At 40.6% G+C, this 22,345-nt stretch overlaps 1 protein-coding gene across 4 annotated transcripts in view; it reads left to right on the plus strand.

Moving 5' to 3' along the window:
• MYRIP (myosin VIIA and Rab interacting protein) overlaps positions 1–22,345 on the plus strand; it is a 340,763-nt gene that overhangs the window by 286,552 nt on the left and 31,866 nt on the right. For all 4 annotated transcript variants that reach the window (XM_006131818.4, XM_014577917.3, XM_006131820.4 and 1 more), the window contains 2 exons: positions 832–1,487; positions 15,662–15,901. In XM_006131818.4, the coding sequence (XP_006131880.3) occupies positions 832–1,487; positions 15,662–15,901 (896 nt within the window). The remainder of the gene's footprint in view (positions 1–831; positions 1,488–15,661; positions 15,902–22,345) is intronic.

Below are 22,345 nucleotides of genomic sequence, written 5' to 3' on the forward strand. Positions count from 1 at the left end.
TGTTCGTGTGAAAAAGATGGTTTAAAACTTTAGGATAGTAGCTTGTATTGTCTGGCCTTTTAATGATTAATCTGAACAATCAGTTGTGCCTCAGAAAGGAATCTGTATTGCAGATTTATTTTGATTCGGTATGCTAAAAAGAGTATGCAAAGCCACAACAGTGTTTAGTTCTGCAGTCATTATGAGAAATATGAATAATAAACCTAACAGATGTTCAGACTTCCCATTCAAAGACATTTCATGTCCTGTGGACAATGGAATCTATATGTAGAAGCAATATGGACTTTACATTTTGAGTAGATACATAGCATTTGTTGCATATTTTTCTTTTCTGAATTTTAGAACGTTAGCCTTAAATACCAGGCTGCATAGCCTAACCTTGGACCCTGTTGTCTCATATATTTTAAAAAGATGTCCCACAGAATTCTGTGGTGACTTCTGATTGAAATGAGAAAATCAGGAAGGTCCCCAATTCAGGGTCTGATAGAATCTATGTAACATACTACCACATGCTCATTTTTTGTCTGCTATTATCTTGTGCTTGTCCCATTATACGGTATATGTCTACACAGCAGAAGCTGCATACACACTAGCCTACTTGAGCTAGCTTGAATCCAGCTAGTATGGATAACAATAGCAGGAAAGGCAGCACTTGCAGACCTTGGGCTCATACCCAGTGCTGCTAGACCACAGATTTTGCTGTGTAGACATACCCTTTAGAATGGGCAGTCTCTGCTAAAATCTGTATTTGACGGTACAAAAGTCAGCCTGTCCCACTGAAATAATAAAGTAGTAATTGGGGGGGGGTTTGTTCTTCTTTTAATGTCATAGGCCCACCTCCTGTTTTACAAAGCACTGATGGGAACTGGGTGGCTTTGCAGAGCATTTCATTGCATCGCCCTCGAATGCTTGCCAAACCAAAGAGCCAAGTATTCAAAGCGTTGGAGAATGAATCCAGTGTCGTCTCTGCTTATGACGAGATGGGCTCAGAGAGTGAGGATGACTACGACTGGAACGTGGCCTTGAACAAGCTGCGTCGGAGGCCCAAGCAGTTGTCAGAAGAGTCATATTGTACCGATTCCCAGTACAATACAGAATGGGTTTATGGCAGTGATCAGTACCAGACAATGACCTCACCTTCATCTGGGCTGTACACCAACACCGAGACGATGTATTCTGATTCTGAAACATCTTCAGTAAATTCCTCATGGGAGGCTAGAGAATCTAGCAAGCTTCCCTGGCAACAAAGGAGAACTCAGAGTGACAAATCCGGAGTGGAAAAAGCACATTTGCATGGAGAACTGGATGTAAATTTGAATCCACAGGCTGACAGTTTAGAGTATTCAGATAGCAGTGGGACTGAGGAAGTCCATTATGATTTAGAAAAGAGGTCTAGAAGGTGGAGAAAGAGCAAAATTGTTGCAGAAGAATTAAGTGAAGGCAAAAATCACACGAAAACCCACAAGAAGAATTTGAGCATAAATCAGGTAACTACATTTGCTTATTTGGGAAGCTTTGAATAAGCAAAAATGGGCAGCGGGGTTGCACACTTTGTCAATAATGGCATTACCTGTTTCTGAGTCACTGGTAATTCAGATGCTGATCTTAAATGTCCGAAGAGGTAAAGCACAAAATGGGGATTTTAATTTACCTACTACAGACCCACCAAATCACACTTGGGCTCCTTAAGTTCTTGTATATAATGTGTAATAAAAAAAAAGCTGTGGTGTCATTGGAGATGTCAGTTTGAGGGTCATATGCTGGAGGTGTCATGCTGCTAGTACTAAAACATCCTTGGAATTTCAACATATTAGAGATGACAATTTCCTGATTCAACTTGACTCAAGTGTTGCAACCAGACAGGGATTCTATATTAGGACTTCATCTTGACAGATAACAGAACTAAAAATTAATTGTAGTTTAGATTCAAGTGGTCATGACCTTAATCCCATTTAAAATATGCAAAAAAGAGAATGTCCAAACCAGCAATATATACTTGGTGCTTTAAAAGACCCAAATTCACAAGGCTGAAAAGTTATGGGTCAAATTTGCTGGGAGGAAGAATTTGATCAGAAAAATATTAATTATAATTGGGAATTGTTTAAGAACAATTTATTAGATGCCCAAAAATACAATTGAGGAAGCTATATTAGTTTAAGAACTGATCTTGCTTAGAGGGATAGCAAAGGCAGCTATAAAAATATAAAATACAATATAACAATGGAAGACAGGGGAAGTTGATAGTGATTGATATAAATAAGAAGCTAAAAATTGTAGAAAATTGTTAAGAAAAGCAAAGGAACGCAAAAAGAAAATTATGGCCAGCAGAGATAAGGACAATACAAAGTAGTTTAAGTATATTGGTACAAAAAGTATCCTGACAATGGAATTGATTCATTACTAGAAGAAATGGTACAGTTATCAGTTATAATGCAGAAAAAGGCAGAAGTGTTAAATAAATGTTCCTGTTCTCTTCTGAACAGTTACTGTTAGTTCTCAATAAGTCTTAGAACAGCAGGGAAGGTTCAGCAGACTTGAAGACAGCTAATGTTGTGCCAATATTTAAAAAGTCTAAATGGGACAACCCAGATAATTATAGGCCTGTGTAGCTAATATCAATCCCATGTAAAATGAAGGAGCCTCGGATATGGGACTCAATCAAATAATAAAGAATTAATGCCAGTTAACATGACAAAATATATCCTGTCAAATTAACTTGGCATCTTTTTTTGACATTATAAGTTTGGTTGATAAAGATAATAGTGTTCATGTAATAGACTGCTGTGAAGAATTTGGCTTAGTACTACATAACATTTCAATTAAAAAAAATTAAAACAATATATAGTTAACATGGCAAACATTAAATGGATTAAAAGCTGGATCAAAATGCAGTTGTAAATGGGGATTCATCACTGAGTTCTGTGTGAACAGGACTATGTAGCACTTTAAAGACTAACAAGATGGTTTATTAGATGATGAGCTTTCGTGGGCCAGACTCACTTCCTCAGATCAAATAGTGGAAGAAAATAGTCACAGCCATATATACCAAAGGATACAATTTTAAAAAAATGAACACATATGAAAAGGACAAATCACATTTCAGAACAGAAGGGGGATGCGGGGGGGGGGGGGAGGGGAAAGGAAGGTGAATGCCTGTGAGTTAATGATATTAGAGGTGGGGAAGGGTAGATGTCTGTGAGTTAATAGTATTAGAGGTGATAATTGGGGAAGCTATCTTTGTAATGGGTAAACATTTCTATCACTATGAGTTATGTGTGTTTCTAGTCAGGTCCTGCAAGTAGCACGTCAAGCTGCAGCAATGTGCAGATCTTGTCTGGAAGTGTACGAGCTGCTTGCACGGGCTAATGTGCCCACAGACAGCTGCCAGTGAAATTGTGTCTGCCCCAGCTAGTGGGGCTGAAGATAGCACAGCCACACCAGAGGAGCTGCCTAGGCTAAGTGCTGGCTCTTGAGAGTGGCAGCCTGACGTGCTGCTGCTTTTGCCACTACAGTTCTTGGACTGCCGTTGGCCATAGCCCTGCTGGTCTCACTCATTGTCTCCCGGCCGCTCTGTGGATTTCCGTATCCATGGATACAAATTGTGCATCCACATACAAGCCTCCAAAGAGACGGTTAAGAAGTGACTTAATTACAGGCTATAAGTATCTACATGGGGAACAAATATTTGGCAGTGGGCTCTTGAGCCCCGCAGAGAACAGTACAATATGACCCAAAGGCTGGAATTGGAAGACACAAATTTAGATATGAAATAAGGCGCACATTTTTAACAGCGAGGATAAGTCACCTTTGGAACAATTTATCAAGAATTCACCATCACTAGCCATTTTTAAAACAAGAGTGGACATTTTTTCTAAAATCTCTGCTCTAGGAATTATTTTGGGAAAATTGTGTGGGTTGTGCTATTCAGGCATCAGACTACATTACCATGATGGTCCCTTCTGGCCTTCGAATCTACGAACATTGTACAGTACGAAAAGGCATGTCACAAAATCAGCCCATACTCACCAACAGCAATGCACAGATCAGATACAGGAGAAAAAGCACTTTCAAAATTTGTATCACTCTTGTATCAGAATTGAGTAGAAAGCAATGTGATGCAGAAACTGTTATTGGTCTTTCCTGTATATTTGTCATTGCCTTCCCTATCACTTCCAGACAATGGAGTGGCACTACTAATACAGTACAATACAGAGGCTGCTATTTTAAAAAATAGGATTTCCCAATATTTAACACACAGTGGTATGTGGATAGCTGCATTTTTCTCTGTTTTTGGAATGGGGAACAAGTGAGCTATCTCAGACAGTATTGTTGGGTAACTGCTGGGCAAACATCCTTTTAATGGAGAATGCTGGTGTTGATTACTATGGATAGAAAAGTAAAAGCTGTTACTGAATTTTAATCCAAGTAATTGCTGTTTTTCATTTCCTGCTGCACTGTATTTAGGCACTGTGTGCATGGATGGGAGTGTCTCTCTCATGCTGCTTTTGTAAGGATGTTGTCATTCATAAGAAAAAGAGAGAAAATTGTAAATTGATTGAATGTAATAACTCAGGTTCACAAATAATTAGCACATTTGCAGAGAGCAAAGTCTTTTTCCCCAAAGGACAGTTTTTATAACAAGAAAGTAAATGCAGGACATGTCTGCAAGACGTATTCAGTAGTTAACTAGTATTATAAACTCCTTGGGACACTGAGCTCTGAGCATACGCCATTTCTACACCACAGCCTATATTGGCAAAACTTGTCACTCAGGAGTGTGAATATCCCAATGCCTGAGCAAGAGAAGGACATAATCATTCACATGCACAGCACTATTTACAGAGGCTCAGAGATCCAGGGCTGGGAGGTTCAAGGGCTGGCAGCTAACTCCCTAGAAACCCCCCTTAAGGCAGCTCAGCCCTCTGGGAGCCCAACTGGCTGACAGCTCCAGCCACAGTGTAAAGCAGAAAATGTTACAGAGGTTTCTGGAAGTCATGAATTTGATGCCTTCCATAACCTCAGCGAATCATTGTAGCCTTAATTCTAGCCAGGCCATATTCATTTAACCAGAATTACATCACACTGAAATCATCAAGTGTCATGGTGAATTCTCCATCACTGCATATTTTAAAATCAAAATGGGACATTTTTCTAAAAGAACTGCTGAAGAGATCATTTGGAGGAAATTCTCTGGCCCCTGTTCAACTAGATGAGCATAGTGGCCCCTTCCAACCACAGAATCTATGGATTTTCTTCCTCTCTTGCATGTTTTGCCTGTATCTATGGGTGTGTGTGTAAAGTGTGTTTTAAAGCCCTGCATATCAGATTAAATGGAGTCTTTAAAGTCACTGAGCACCCCTGGAAACATTTTGTCTGCCAACAGAGGCAGAATACCTCGGGGGACACTGTTCAATAGGGAAACTATGTGCTTCTGATTTCTAGCCAATGCAGAAAAGCATTATCCTTTGTCCCTGCACCAGAGCTGCTCACAAAGTGCAAAATGTGGGATTCTGGTTGGCCCTGTACACAGGAGTGAAAGGCAAGAAAGGGCTTGCAGTGACTCCCCACCACCCCCATATCAGTGCATACAGATGCAGAATCTGACCCCAAATCACATGGGTATAGTAAAATGTGGGTGCAACCCAAATGAGAGACAGAAACAAAATACAGAAGTGAGTGAAGAAATGCAAAATAATTTGCAGGTGTTGGGCTTTTTTCTAGTAAATGTGGTTTGTGCCTTCAGTAAAAAGTTACTGAAATCCCTGGTTATATAAGGTATGGTGTCCGGTCAAGAATAGGATGGCGAGTGCAATTACAACATATGAAGGACATTGCTGGGATTGAAAAAGTCTAGTGGAGGGCAATGAAAATAGGATTTTTGGACATTAATTACAGTATGAAGAAAGGTGAGCCAGATTTAGTCTCTATCGCTTAAAAAATGAGAGTAGAGGAGTTTCAGAAATCTAACCTAAGCCAGAAGTAATGCACTGATACCAGTGAAATGATTGAGGCTAAAGCTGAGGAGCAGTTTAACATCAACAGTTTTTTTCCTACTTACTGTATAAAATAATAGAAGATTTATCCCATGTTGCTCAGATCCTTAACTCAGATACGTTCTGTTTTTCTTCATTTAAATCATTGTTCTGGAGTGAGGCTGGAGATGAGGGGTTCAGTATGCAGGCTGCCCCAGAGAGAGAGGACAATCTCACTGCAGCAACTTGAGGCCCGCTGAAAAGCATCTGTCCATAGCCACTGGGGGAGAGGTGCATGTTCCCTGGCTGGGGGACAGATAAACACATAGACAAACAGATAAACTCTCTGAAATATATAGTAGATAGCTGTCCCTTTCCCACAAAAGTTTGTGCACAACAAATTATCATACTTTGTATTAAAAATATGAAACAAATGATGAAATCTGTTTTATTGACCTTTTGTTTCCATTTTCAACAACCTAACCACAGAGAAAGTAATATAGTAGTTATCATCTCTACAGAGCAGACTAACTTGGGTATCTTGGTTGGGAAGTACAACCATATCTCTTGTTATAATTATATTTGTAACTGATAGTCTTGAAAAATTAAATGCATTCACACCACCTATTGAATCTTCAGCTTTAACATCTCTTTATATTTTTTTAGATTTTTAATTATAATGGGGTTTAATCCTTGTATGATAAATGCTACAGTACCTTGATTGCTTTAGATTAATTGGACTTAAGTTAATTAAGTCAGCTAATGCTCTTAAAAATGGCATTATCCATTAATTAAAATCTTGACATACAGTTCTATGTTACCTTGACAAAGCCATAAATGGTCTGGATATAGCATGTGCTCTTGAATTTCTAGCCCCACTAGATGGCGCATGTGATCCATTTACTGGAAATACGAATCTTCTAAGTGCAGACATTGAAAAGTGACCTGTAAAGTGAACATTTTATATAGTTTCTTTCCAAAGACAATGTAGTTACTCAATATTAGCAACACCCATTTTGTGGGATTTTTCTTAATTGGTTACAGTATAATGTGGGTTTATCTTTGCAATTTTAAATTGCTTTGTCTCGGAAGGTTCTAATTTGAATGTTTTGGTGGGGGATTTTTTAGTTTTAGCTCCATCAAGAAGTTTGCTTTTTTCTTTTCCTTTTTTGTTTTGATTACACTGACCTGTTGATGATTTTACATGCAGTTATTTGCATAATGTCTTGTAGGAAAGGTGCATTTAATTCTCTTCCACAATTAATAGTTGAGAAGCTATGGGTCAAGTCCTATTCTCAGTTACACAAGTGTAACTGATCAAATGTGACCCTTTACCTATTTGCAGAATCAAGTATTGACACCTGCCCGTGTGAATTTTTGCATTGACTTTGAAGATGGGGCATTATGTGGTATAAAACAAGGCTAGATTATGTAAACTACTACACAACATAATTCTGAAGATATCTTTTCACTTAGGATAAAAGGTATATTTTTGTTTGTTTGTTTGTTTGTTTGTTTAGGTTGACAAGGCCCTCAAAGTAACCTGCTTAAAAATATAGTTGATTTTAAAAAATCCAGAAAAATGTATCATGTCATCACAAAACTTTGACTGTAACTGGGTTTAAAGCTCAGTGTTTCAGCCAGGAAGCCTACAGACAACACAATAACCACATGTACAGCACTGAACCATAATTTTCTCTGCACTAAAGCAAATATAAATAGTCAAGCTACTCACAAGATAGCAGCAGGCTGAGTGGGCGGAGGAGATGGCACAGTAGACATACCTGGGTCTGTTAACTCAACAAACTCAATCTTCTAAGACTGTGTCTTGGTTGGGGGGAAAGGATGTCCTTAACTGAAGTCAGCTAACAGGAGGTGAATTCTAGGGAAAACAAGTTTTTAGCTTGTACACAATGTAGCACGTCAAATGAAAGACTAGTCTTGAACTTGGCTTGATCGCTTGTGTGGAAACTCTGCATTAACTTACAAACACCCTTTCTTTCTTCTTTATGAAGACAAGGCACCTGTGGGCTAGTTGGATGGGTTGTTCTGCTAGGCCCTGATGCAAGGCACTACACATGGGAGTCAGAAAGACTCCCACTGACTTCAGTGAACTTTCTATCAGTTCCTTAGGGCAAGTGTTTTAAGTGCCTTCGGTTCTTGATTTAGAAGACAGACCATATTTTTAGTATCTTGTCACAAATTAATTCTACAAGCCAGATATACAGAGAAGCATTGGAATTAGAATTCATCCGCAAGTTCAATTTGCATGCTAATGGACTCAATCCTGATGAAGGCTGGTTGGGGCACTATCTAATTAACTTTCAATAGAGGTGCAAACAGCTCTTTGTGTAAATTCCTGTGTCAGGAAGGATTCTATCAATTGACTTTGATTCTTATCTGCTTCATTTTAATACCCAATCTTCAGATACTTACTGATTCCCTTAACCCCATTTTCTTTGTTCCCTGTCTCCCAGCCCCCTTTTTTTCCTCCCCCCTCCCTCCTATTTATTTTGGGTCTGCACACCCTAAACTCAGAACTCAGGTCATCTGAAGAAATGGGCTGTGCCCACGAAAGCTCATGATACCATCTACATGTTTTGTTATTCTATAAAGTGCTATCAGACCAATTGTTGTTTTTTTCTGAACAGATTAAGTCGGCTACCTCCTGAAGTATTTTTAGTATCAGGAGGAAATGTGGTCCAGTCAAGATCAATTTGGATTATTTAAACTGATTTGTGAATTTCATGCTCTTGAATATTAGGATGCAATAGTACTGGCTTGTGCCAGGATAGTATAAATTAGGCTCCAATATATTCATGGATATTTTTAGTACAAGTCATGTTCAGGTCACAGGCTATAAACAAAAATTCACACCTGTGACCTGTCCATGAGCTTGGGACCTCTCCATGACTTATGCTATATATATTGCTGACTAAATCTTAGGTGGCTTAAGGCACCAGTACTACCACTGCTTCTTGGGACTGGCCTGAGGCCCCACTGCTGCTCCTGCTCCTGGACCGCTGCTCCGTGACAGCAACTGGGACTAGCTGCCTGGGACCATCCAAGCAGCAGCCAGTGCAGCTGACCCTTGGTCACCTCAACTGCTCAGGTGGCCGGTCGAGAAAATCACGGAATCGTGACTAATGTGATGTCTGTGAAAGACTCGCAGCCTTAAGTTTAAACACTGTTTAAGATCCTGTTGTCAGGCTTGCTTTGCCACTGTACCTCAGTCCTAACAGGCAGCACCCTCTAAAATTCAGTCCGAGCCATTTTTTATTAGATTGTGGCGAATCACATGATGGATTTGCAATACAAAGTGTTCTAATCTCTCTTGCAGTACATGGAGACCACTGATGTCTCATGTCCACTTGAGCTCTTAACCAGTGTTTGAAAACAGATTTGCATATCTGAAATATTAGTGCAATGATTCACTACACCCACAAATTAATTATAACTGTCATTACTCCAAGCTGTAAATTCCTGGATTTGGCAACAAACTCTGATTTGTTATAGAAGCTGAGACAATATGAGCCTGTGCGTTCTATTGCAAGTCAGACAGACATTCAAAATGTTTCTGAACTGTTTCTTTTTTCACTATTCCTGTTGATATTTTCCTAAGATACGTGTGTAAGTGTTTGGAGGCAGGAGAGGAGAAGAAGTTTGAATTAAAGGAATGGAAGGAAATCAGTGTTTTAAACATACAGGCAGTCCCCGACTTACGTGGATCCGACTTATGTCGGATCCCTAGATACGAACGGGGTGAGGCAACTCCCGCACATTCGCAGCAGCATTCCCGGGGCTCGCTCACCTGGGTCCTAGGATCCTCCTCCTCCTCGGGCCGGCTCCGACTGGGGTCCCGCAGAGCTGCCGGGCAGAGGAAAAGTGCCTCCCCACGCCCGCTGCCCCCCCTCACCCCCCTGCCAGCAACAGGCTGCCCCCTCCCCTGAGCAACAGGCTGCTGAACAGACAAAAGCAGCCTCTCTGCCCCTCCTCCCCTCTATACATGCCGGGCTCCCGGAGCGCAGCAGCGTCCCCAGGGCTCGCTCCCCTGGGTCCTAGAATCCACCTCCTCCTCCTCTTCGGCCGGCTCCAACTGGCCTCTGCCTGCAGCAGCTGGCCACAGGGACAGGGATCCCGCAGAGCTGCCGGGCAGAGGAAAAGTGCCTCCCCACCCCCGCTGCCCCCCCCCCCCCGCGGCCTCGCATCCTGCACGCCTCCCCCCTCCCCCCCTGCCAGCAACAGGCTGCCCCCTCCCCTGAGCAACAGGCTGCCGAACAGCAGACAAAAGCAGCCTCTCCGCCCCTCCTCCCCCTATACTTGCTGGGCTCCCTGGGCAAACAAAGACTCCACCAAAACAAACAAAGTGCTGGCCTCATTGTGTTAGCAAAAAAAGGACCCTCCTCCTAGAACCCTGGGTGGTGTGTGGAAATAAAGCTATTAGCTCAAAGCATGGTGCAGAGCTGTTTGGTATTTGATGAGTTACTCCTTTAGTCCTGAGTTTGTCACAGGGACAGAAATAGATGTGAAATCTTCTGAACAGGGGAACAGACAGCAAAACAAACATTAGAGGGGAGTTAACCTTTCCCTATGCTATCCAAAACTAAAAAAAATGTTTGGCTAGAGTTTCCCCTACAATATGTACCAGTTCCGACTTACATACAAATTCAACTTAAGAACAAACCTACAGTCCCTATCTTGTACGTAACCCGGGGACTGCCTGTACTGTGAGTTCTCTTATAACATTGTAAAATAGGAAATATTTCCATGTGAGACTCTGTTCCTTAGATGCAAACCCATCTTGTTCAGAACAATTGGGAAGTTTAATTAGTAAGAACTATTCACTATGCAAAGATGGGGACTTGGGGGGAAAATTAATTTAAATCCATTAAAACCAAATGGAGTTCCCTTCCATCATGGCAGCTGTTTTGCACCAAGAGGGGTACCTGATCCTAACTTTCAGAAACAACCTTCAGTTTTATGGGTGCAAACTATAACATATAAGTGTCTACCTGATTTCCATTATTAGAGAGTGGCACACTATCATTTGTGCTCAGAAATAATTGCAGATACAAAATTGTGAAAGGGCTTCACAGCAAGGTAGGATTTCCTTCATGAATGAGAAAGCACAGTCAACACACTGTGTCAGCCAGTCAGTAACACTTTGGTCAGGTTTAAGAGAGAAGTATCAAAATTAGCATCGTTTTTAAGATTTCCAGGTGGTAGATAAATCCAGGGAATACTGCATCTGAGAATGCAAACACACTACCGCACAAAACAAATCTACTGTTCGGTTCCTTATGAATTGAAGCTAAGAATCCAGATTGTTAGTCTCCCCTGCATCCTACAATCCTGTCACAGTGGGAGAGTACAATGTAAATAAGATTGCCTAGCTTGTTTTGCTCAGTGTCGTAATCTAAATTATTTTCAGTCTTAGAGTTATTATCATCTACTTATGCCAAGTGCTGTGAAGTTGCTGCTTTCGGATTAGAATCTACACACCGGAAAAAGCAGAGCAGCAGCGGGGGATGCGGGAGAGGGATCTTGGGTTGATCGGGTAGAAGCGGGACAAGCAGCTGTTGCTGCTGCTAGGTCCCTTGGTAAAAGCAGAGCGGCAGCGGGGGACGCGGGAGAGGGATCTTGGGTTGATCGGGTAGAAGCGGGACAAGCAGCTGTTCTGCTGCTAGGTCCGGTGGTAAAAGCAGAGCGGCAGCGGGGGACGCAGGAGTGGGATCTTGGGTTGATTGGGTAGAAGCGGGACAACCAGCTGTTGCTGCTGCTAGGTCCCTTGGTAAAGGCAGTATGTGTGTATGTGGAGGTGGGGGGAGTACTATCAGTGAGTGGAACACCGGAACTCCTACTCACTGTGAGGATCGGAACAAATCCCCATACACACTGTGAGGACACGTGGCTCCTGTGTGTGACTTTAAGTTTAAGAATTCAATCTAATATCAAAATTCCCCATGGATCGTTGGTTAAAAGAAGGAACTTTAAAGAGAAAAGTGAGTACTTCAAACTCCAATATTTTTACTGAAACCAGCAAGGAAAATACTAAGGCTGCTCAAGTTAATTATGAAAAATTTCAGCTGACTAATAAGAAACGCAGGTATTGTGAGGACTATTTGGCATTTGGATTCACAAGCAATGGAAATGAAGATGCTCCAGGTGCCTAGTGTGTAGTGTGCAACAAAATATTATCTAATAGTTGTTTAGTACCTGCTAATTTGCGAAGACATTTTGAAACAAATCATCCGGAATACAAAGATAAAGTCATTAGTTTTTTTAAGCAAAAGCTTGAATCGCTTGAAAAAAGTAAACTCTTCATGTCAAAAATTGCCAAATCTGATAATGAAAATGCAACAGAGGCATCTTACAAAGTAAGCTATCGTATATCGCTCGCCGGAGAAGTACACACTACTGGGGAATCACTCATAAAACCATGTGCAAAAGATATTGTAATGTGTATGTTGGATCAGGAGTCTAGTAAAAAAGTTGAGGCTGTGCCACTATCAAACAATACTGTCACACGTCGTATTCACGATCTTGCTGCTGACATCGAGAAGGAGCTTATTTTTCAGCTGCATTTATGTGATGCATATGCATTACAATTAGACGAGTCCACTGACGTTGCAGGTCTTGCAGTTCTGCTTGTATTTGTCCGTTATGATTTTAATAGTTCTATTGAAGAAGACTTACTTTTATGTGAATTTTTGCAAACCAATACAACTGGTGAGAATATATTCAATTGTTTCAATAACTTTATGAAAATACATCAAATAAGTTGGGAAAAATGTGTTGATGTGTGCAGTGATGGTGCCAAAGCAATGGTAAGAACAGTGGCTGGCGCTGTAACACGAATAAAAAATGTAGCACCAAACTGCACCAGCAGTCACTGCATTCTCCACAGACACGCTCTGGTAGTTAAGAATATTTCTCCCTGTCTTAAAAATGTGTTGGACGAAGCAGTACAGATTATTAATTATATAAAAACTCGACCATTACAATCAAGACTGTTCAAAATTATGTGTGAAGATATGGGTAGTCAGCACACAGCCCTGCTTCTACATACAGAAGTCAGGTGGCTATCACGAGGAAAAGTGCTGGTTAGATTATTTGAATTGCGTCATGAGCTCTCCGCAAATCTGATGGATCACAAATTCCAGCTGTCTGATCGTTTAACAGACTTTTTGTGGTTATCGAGAGTTGCGTATCTTGCCGACATCTTTACAAAACTAAATGAAGTAAATCTGTCGCTGCAAGGAAAGAATGTAAATATTTTTAATGCGAAAGACAAAATGTTGTCATTGTCACGGAAGCTACAGTTTTGGATCTCATCTGTAGGACGAAATGATTTGGATTGTTTACCAACTCTGAATGATTTCCTTGAAGAAAATGGATACAAACTTGATGAAGATATTCGCAGCGACATTGCATATCATCTCCGCGATTTATACATGAACATCATTAAGTATTTTCCAAACATCAAAGACAACAATAACTGGATTCGAAATCCATTAAGTTTAACAGAAAAGCCAGTCAGTTTTTCTACACAAGACTATGAAAACCTAATTGAAATCGCTTCAGATGGCCAATTAATACAAAAATTTAAAGACGTTTCTCTGATTACATTTTGGAGTGACTTATGTCAAAGTCAAGAATATTCATCTTTATCAAGATGCGCAATTCGTCAGCTGTTACCCTTTGCCAGTACATACTTGTGCGAAACTGGGTTCTCGAACTATGCAGCAATGAAAACGAAATACAGAAATCGACTGAATGCTGCACCAGATATGCGAATCCAACTTTCTAGTATTAAACCAAATATAAAAAGAATTTGCCAAGAAAAGAAGAAAAACCACTCTTCACATAGAAAACTATGAATATAATTAATATTATTTGATAGTTTTATTTTTTGTACATATTTAATATGATTTTTGTTGAATATAAATGAATGGTGTTATATTCAATATGTTGAATTTAAATGAATGGTGATCTCATGACCGTATTTAGCATCTTATTACTACCAATTGTGGTGTAGTGGCAGTCTGTGTGTGTTTGGGTGTGTCTTTTTTTTTTTTTTTTTTTTTTTTGCTCGACAAACTTAATCCCTGGCTAGGGGGTTCCTTGAAATTTTTCTGAGTTTTGAAAGGGTTCCGTGGTCAAAACAAATTAGGAAGCACTGCATTAGATCACAATCTGTGTTCCCTCTAAACTGCTGAGCAGCACAGCTTCACAGGTGATTAATCAGCCCCTCCCAGTCAGAGGCTGATTAATCACCTGTGAAGCTGTGCTGCCATGCAGCTTAGAGGGGACACTGATCACTACTGTGTTCTGTTTCAAATAATTCCTGACACTTAGACTATGTCTACCCTTAGAGTTAGGTGCGATTCCCAGCTCAAGATGACATACTTGGGCTAGCTCTGATTAAACTAGTGCACTAAATACAGAATGTAGCCATGACATCACAAATCACAGGAAGGGCCAGCAACTAGAGTATGTTAGGTGGGTAGGTAATTGGGGCATATGGACTGTTCACCACTCATGATCGAGTGGCTACATTTTTAGGGCAGCATTTGGATGTGAGCTAGCACAAGCAGGTCTCCTTCTGTTGGGAATTATATACCGCCTGTTGAAGTGTAGATGTAGCCATAATACTGGGGAATTGTGATCTCTTGTGTCTTCTCATCCCTACTACAAAATATGAAAAATTCCATTTTAAATGATAATTTTCATTGCTTAGAAGTGTAACGTGTGGGGCACTCATCCTAGCAGAAGTACTTATTTTATCACCAAGATTGCCATTGTTGTTAACTGGAACTACGGGTGCTCTGCACTTTCAGGATCAAACTCTAAGAAAAGATTGCATCTAAAGAAAGGGTAGGAAACCTTAGGACCCGGGGCTGCATGTGGCCCCCGTCTTGCCTGGATCCGACCCCGGAGGCTCAGGGCTCACTCCAGCATTCCTTCCTTCCCATGCTGACACTGCAGCCCCGCCCCTCCCCAACTCCCTGTGAGGCTGGAGCACACAAAATCTACTATCCTGGGCCCCGCTAAGCTCTGGTGTGTGCAGCAAATGTGGGGAGTCTCTCTCTGTTTCTCAGGTGCTGAGCCAGTGAGGATTTGTGGGTTGTTTTTTGTGAGTTTTTCCTCATTTGTGTGTGTGGCCCCCAAATGATTTTTCTGTAGGGTCAGCAGTGCCCATGACCCACAAAAGGTTTCCCACCCCTGATCTAAAGGTTAAATTTGTTTCCAATAATTCTTAAAGAAATAGAGTAGATGCATGTGTAGTTTATCAGGCTGGGATTCAGTACTGAGAGTAAGCCACTGAACTGCCCTGTGACCTTGTGCAAGCCATTTTACCTCTATGTCTTACTTTCCTCATCTGTAAAATGACTGAGGATGATCCTGTATGGCTTTCTTTATCCAGTATTTTGGTGAAAAGAGCTATATATGAGAGAGCTCCCTCTGTGCAAATAATAAAATAATTATTTATGGACTTGCTTCTGTTTTTCATGTAATGTGGAAAAGAGAACAAACGAGAAATATCATCGTCTTCTGAAAGTAAATATGCTGGGCACATTCTACACAGAGATTTTTAATGTAATATTTTTCTAGGTTTCCTGCTGAATAAAGTATATTTGTAACCTTTGTAGAAACCTTGTAAAAACCTTTTTTGATTTTCATCATAGTTTCCTGAGGCTGTATCGGAAGCTGATGTCAGCAGTGAGGATCGACACCATAAAATCAAGACAGACCTTATCGAAGAAAAACTTAAATCCAAGTTATTTGAACTAGCTGCTAAAATGAGTGACAAAGAAACGTCTTCTGGTGAAGAGCAGGAGTCAGAGCCTAGAACAGAATCGGAGCACCAAAAGGAAAGTTTGTCCTCAGAAGAAAATGGCAAAAGCATTCAGGAAGAGTTGAAGAAGGTAAGTGAAAGGAGAAGGGAAATAATAGCTTAGAAACTGGAATCCCAGAAGAGGAGACTGGAAAGTTACCCTGTATATAGTCGAACCAGGAATAAAGTATATAACATTGTCTGGGAACAGCAAAGAGTTTAAACGGTCTCTTGATGAAAGTGAAACTCAGCCCTGCAATCCTTGTCCAGTCAAATCTTCCATTTCCATCAGTGAGAGCTTTGCTTATGGAAACCCTGCAAGACCAGGTCAAATGAAATTGATTTATTTAGCCTCTGATTCTCTGCTCACATAAATCAGTGTAGTTCCATTGGCTTTAATGAAATCACACTGATGTGCCACAGTAGAGGCTTTAATGCTTTGTTTTTTTCCTAAATATGTCTTGCCATTGTTTTTTCACCTCTGTTCATTCAGTGGTCAATGGAAACCTTTTCAGCATTTACCTGCTCTCCTTTACACCAATGCCATAAGTTCTCCTGTTGCCTCTCTATCTAGGTATTTTTTTTATATATGTCTCTGTCCAGCACCGTAATGTCTATTGATTCTATTTTCTATCTGATAATAAGAGCCTATATATATCAAAATGTTATCTAGATTCTGAAATTCAGGGTCGCTCCCAAGAGAATGTGCTTGATCCATTGTTTGTGTGAAGTGTACCAAAATCCAGAATCTAGGCTATGTCTACACTGCGGGGAAAAGTCGGAAAAAGATACTCAAATTGCGAACCACGATGTGCATATCTTTTTCCGCTTTTCTTCCAAAAGAGGCTTTTCCAATATTTGGCCTGTCTACATGGGGCTAGATGTTGGGGAAAAAAACCCTCTTTCAGAACATCTCCTCTTCTTCATAGAATGAGGTTTACAGGGATGCCAAAAGAAGTGTCTGCTTTAAAAAAAAAAAAAAAAAAAAAAAAAGCAGATGCGTTCCTTGGATGCAGCAAAGCTTTTCCAGGATACCTCTGGTATCCCGGAACAGCTCTGCAGTGTAGACATAAAAGGATATTTACCACCTGCTTTTTTGTCTGGCTTTATTTGCACATATTGTCATGTGGTCTATACACATGCACCTGAATACATGGTAGATCTCTGCACCTTGTAATATACTAGCCTCTATTTTGATGATATCCTGCTTTTCAAACATATAAGCTAAAGTCTTATAGCCTGAGTTCTTCATGAAATGTGCGTATGGTTTAGCTGATGACCAAGATGTTTGTATACGTGTAACACTTCCTAGTATATCTGGGATAGAGAGGCACTTCGGTATCACCTGCCTTTAGTGTGAGGAAGCCTTTTCTGTTTTTTTCTGGGAGTTGGCTCTCTAACCCCTCTGGCTATGGGCAACAAACCCTTGCGCACTCTCTACCACATGTTAGCAATAGACTTTGAACCCTATAAGCGTCCATCTGAAGTGACAAGCCCCTGGTCCACTCTAATTCACAAATCTGCTGCTCCCAAAGAAGCAGTGGACATCATCGTACCAACTTCCCTTCAGATCACTGATCTGTTTAACACACCGAAACACGAATGTACCTGAAAACAAGTAAAAGATTATTCAATGAAGTATAGAGATTTCAAAAGTAGAAATAGCGAGTCACAGTAGCGGAAACAAATGATTACATGTAAAATAAAATCATAACTTGTCATCTAGAGTCTGGTCTTATCCAATGAAATTTAGCTCACCCAACCTCTTTGCGATGTTTTCCAGACAGGATGTTTGTGCTCCCCCTTTCATAATACAGAACGTACTGATAGTTTGTCTCCTTGGTGAAGGGATTACCAGGGTATCTCGGTACACCTAGTTTTATACCCCCCAAATCCATTCTCTTTACTGGCAAAATGAAAACCCCTGCCCTGATGTTTTTGTTTATTCCTGGAGATCTTTTCTTCTATGAATTCACAGTCTCTTCATTTAGGCTCAGTAATGCAATGGACTTGAACTATGAGATACAGAATACACAATGACCAGCCAGGGAGAAAAGTGTCCCTCCCTGCCTGTACAGGGGTGTTAATGTCTGGTGATCTGTCTTAACCTACACTTCTTAAGAACATAGTTCTCATTATAGCTATTGCAATGATTTTGATGCTGAGATCAGATGCTTATTAGATTACATGCCACTCTTTGGCAAACATAGCTTTCATTTATTAGAAAGTGTGTGTTCCGTGATTCACAGCCCTTTACTTTATGGATCTACTGAGAAGGAACTGAAGTTGTTTTAGAAACATGTACGTCATATAGTGAGGAAGGGAAACTAATGATTTGTATTCTGGGCTTTTTTTAATTGGCTGTAGTTAACATAGTTACATTTCAAAAATCAATTTTTTGACAGAGAACCTGAGAATTATTCTTTGATATTTGGGCTTGTACTGTTACCTCGATAATATGGGGGTATACTTCTGTGAATAAGTTTATAGACCTCTAAAGCCACAGGAGTGCCCAGGTTTTCCCTAATTTTAACCCTGAACAGATACTGGATTATTCATTATTATTATTTTAGCGTTTTAAATTAAAGAACGCTGTTTTTAAAAACTCCAAAGAATGTCATGTTTTCCTATAGTACTATCTCTTCAGGAAGAAAGAACAAAAAATGAACAAAATGAATGTCCAGCATTCCTAGCTAAGTGCTTTTCTGCTTTTAAAAGAAAGTAAGGCTCTTCGGATTTAGTCATCCAAGCCTGTTGAATATGTTCTTTTGTCTGTAATGAAGTCAAGACTTCTCAACACTATTCACAGTCATGGCCTCAGAGGAATTTATAGCAGAACTTACTGAAGCCCCACTATTTAGAAAATGTGAGCTGAATCCTTTCTATTCTTGGCAAGTATTTCATTGATGTTATTTGATCACTCTTTCAACTATTTAGGTAGGTGGCTGACCAACATGTTGCAATGAAATACTGAAACTAAGAAGATAGATTAGATGAAAATTCTTCTAAATTGATAACATATTTGTGATAGACAAATTATATAATTGATACGTTAGTAGATGAAGCTCCCCACTGGGAATAAAATAAAAAAAATACAATTTTCAAAAATGACTAAAAATTGTTGATGCCTCAGATTCTAGGTGTTCCAACATGAGATGCCTTAAAGAGATCTGATTTCCAAAAGGTGAATGTTCTCCTATGTCTAAAAATCAAGCTCTTTTTAAGGTGTCTGAAGTTGGGCACCCAAAATCATTAGCGAATTTTGAAAATCTTAAACTGAAATACCAGATGTCAAAAGTGGTCACAGAGTTTCATATGACAGTGCTGAACATGGTATCTACTCTGCATGTTTAAAGCATGTGACTGGGTGACTAGTTGGAGCCACTGGATGTAGAATTGAGCACCCTATTTTGAGCAACTATACTTGAAAATTGGGTTGTATGTGAAAGAGATAATTTATGAAAGATGAGGCAGGAGTGGGTGGGTAGCTTTATATGCTAATGACATCTTCAGTGTTGCCAAACTTGAACATTCAGGCTACAAAAAAATCTTGAGATTGTCTTAAAATCATGGTATTCTTAAAAACACATTTGGGGATTCTATTTATTTGCTTTTTGGTTTTTGAAACATTTGGGTTCATATTTTCAAACTTTTTTCCTGTAACCATGAGAGTTAAATCCTTTAAAAAATATTGGAATCTCATATAATTCCATGATTTCATGAGCTGGTACTAGAAGAAAAACACATATCAAGAGACTGGCAATATAATTCTGAGAATTGGCGACATTAAGTCTTCAAGCTACCAAAATGTTGGTATTGGCTTCAGTGGATCTTGGTGAGTGCTCAGCACTTCTGAAATCAGGTAATTTACATTAGGATGGCTAAATATGGATTTAGGAACCTAACTTTAGGACACAAGTTTGAAAATCTTGACCTTGGACAATATTGTTTAATACATGTAGCATGCCTGAAGGTTTATTCTCATACACAAACATTCTTTGAGCTCATTTACTCCTTGGGAAATTCTGAGCCACTGTGCATATGTGTAATTAAAGAGTCACATCTTTTTAATTTTTTTTGCATACAAAAATATGTTGCAGTTCTGCCTTTTGTCCACCAGAGGGTGGGGCGGTGCTAGAACTGAGCTACAGCTCCCTGTGAAAAATACCTTCTGCAGTTCTGCATCTTGCCCACCAGAGGGCGCTGTGATGCTAGAGCACTGTAGCTGCTCCCAGCCATCAGGGAAGAGAGAGCCCTAGAGCCTTCTTCACAGCACCTGGCCAGGAGACAGGGACCATGTGGAGACAGACAGCATGGGGCTGCTGGGATGGGGCGTAGAAAGAGGCTTATAAAAGTTAGTGGAGGAGGACAGACTGGGATAGAGGCTGAATGGGAGTGGAGGTGACAAGGGTAGGGGCTGAACTGGAGTGGAAGTGTAGGGCTGCATGGGCAGAGGAGGAGAGAGATGCAGAGCTACAGACAGAAGGGAAGTTCCTAAGTGGGGACACAGAGACACATGGGCACAGGGGGTGAAGGGACATGTGGAGATGAGGGGAGGAGATCTCTGAGGGGCTTAGGGACATGTGTACAGGGCAAATGTGCCTGAGTAAATGGGATTGGCTAGGGGGTCAGCTAGGGTCTGCATGGGGGAAAGTCCTTAACAGTCCTTCCCCACCCTCCCTAAAAAACCTTGTTCCATACTTTTCCCACCATATTTTGGCCAAGCAGGAGGCCATTGACAGGGAAGACTAAGGCCTGGTCTACTCTGGGAGTTTACGTCAACGTTAGCCGCATACGGTCAATTTTTCTAAACAGTGACTCTACGCTGCCAAGCCTATTCTGTCAACTTTAAAGGCCGCTGAAGTTGATTTTGGCACTCCTGCGTTTCACAAAGAGTAACGCAAAATTTAACCTTACATGGTCAAATTCAGGGTAGTATAGACGCAGCGTTGAGAAAGTTGAGGTTCTTGGTCTCCGGAAGGCATCCCATAGTGCCCTGCTCTGACCGCTTTGTCCAGAATTCGCTTTCCAGGTGAACAGGAAAAGCCCCAGGAAAGTTTGAATTTCATTTTTTGTGTGGCCAGCATTGCGAGCACATCTCCTAGCAGGCAGCACACCGAGCAGCACAAGTGGCCATGACTGTTGATTGTCCCATACCTGCAGCACTACATCGTCCCATCAGTCTGTGCTTGTCTGACAGCATCAGAACCACTGTCTCCAGAGGATCAAATGCCAGCTGTTTTTCCAATTTGCTGAATGCAAAGGCTTACCTGTACAGAGTGCCTGTGGCACCCTGAGACGGAGATTTCTCCTCGTACTCTTCCTTGTGGAGTGACATGCTTATGCTCTCAAAATACTGCACCGTTAGACTCACCAAGGAACACGTCAACATCACAATGATTTGATACACAACAAGATCCACAAGGAGGGCCATGCTCGCACTGCTATGGCATCTGCGTGGGTACCCAGGGCCAAAAAGGGGGTGAAAAGACTATTTCATGTTGATTTCAAGCAAGGGAGAAGGAAGCGCATTATGGGACGCTAATAACATGAACCTATAACCATCCACTGCACAGTTTGGGTCCCAGCGTTCACCAGGAGCATAACACAGAATGCAAAGTGGCACAGACAGTGTGGGATAGGTACCCACAGTGCATCACTCTCAAGTAGATAGCAGTCTCTCTATATGGATATACTTACTCTAGTAAACAGCCCTGTGTAGGCAAGCCCTGAGATACATTTTATAAGTATTTTACACTTATATGTGATACACACAGAATAATTCTTGCACATTGGTACATCATGAGATTTATATTATTAATAATAATAATAATAATTAATTATTAAGACAAACATCTTTTACCTGAAAGCACTTCATGCATACAGGATCATAGAAATGTAGCCATGACAATGGTGGAGAATGACCATCATCTCATGCACAAAATACTGAATGGCTATGTGGGATAAAATATTTTCGCTAAAGATGCCAGGGTATACAACACCTATTCTTCCACAAAGAGCCAGGAGATTTCATTGCTCACGCTGGGTTGATAGTGCCTTGATTTTAAAATTCTCAATCCAGCAAAGCTTTTGAGCATATGCGTAAATTTTAAATCTGTGATGAAGTAGTTCTCTAGATTTGGGGCTTAAAATCTCACACTACAAATCCCCACCAAGTAAATGACATAGAGCTATTTTTACCTAATCAGGAAGGATGAAGTTGATTCTTAATAGGAGCCTATGATTTCAGGAATTTTAAATATTTCAAACTAGGACACTTTTTGGGTATGCCTGTTGAGATGCTAAGCACTTGCAACTCCACTGACTTCTTTTGGGGTTGTGGTTGTCCAGCACATTTGACAATCCAATTCAAGTCATGTCAGCTTAGATACTCAAAACTCATGGTCACTTGTGAAAATTTAGTTCAAAGTAATCACCCATGAGGGTCAAGCCATAAGGGTCCAAAAATTATAAATGCAAGTTTCTTGTTTCTCAACATTCTTACAGAAGTCATCTGCCTGGAACCACTTTCTTT

The sequence above is a fragment of the Pelodiscus sinensis genome, chromosome 2 (assembly GCF_052426305.1).
Source record: "Pelodiscus sinensis isolate ZL-2025 chromosome 2, ASM5242630v1, whole genome shotgun sequence".
Classification (NCBI taxonomy): Eukaryota; Metazoa; Chordata; order Testudines; family Trionychidae; genus Pelodiscus; species Pelodiscus sinensis.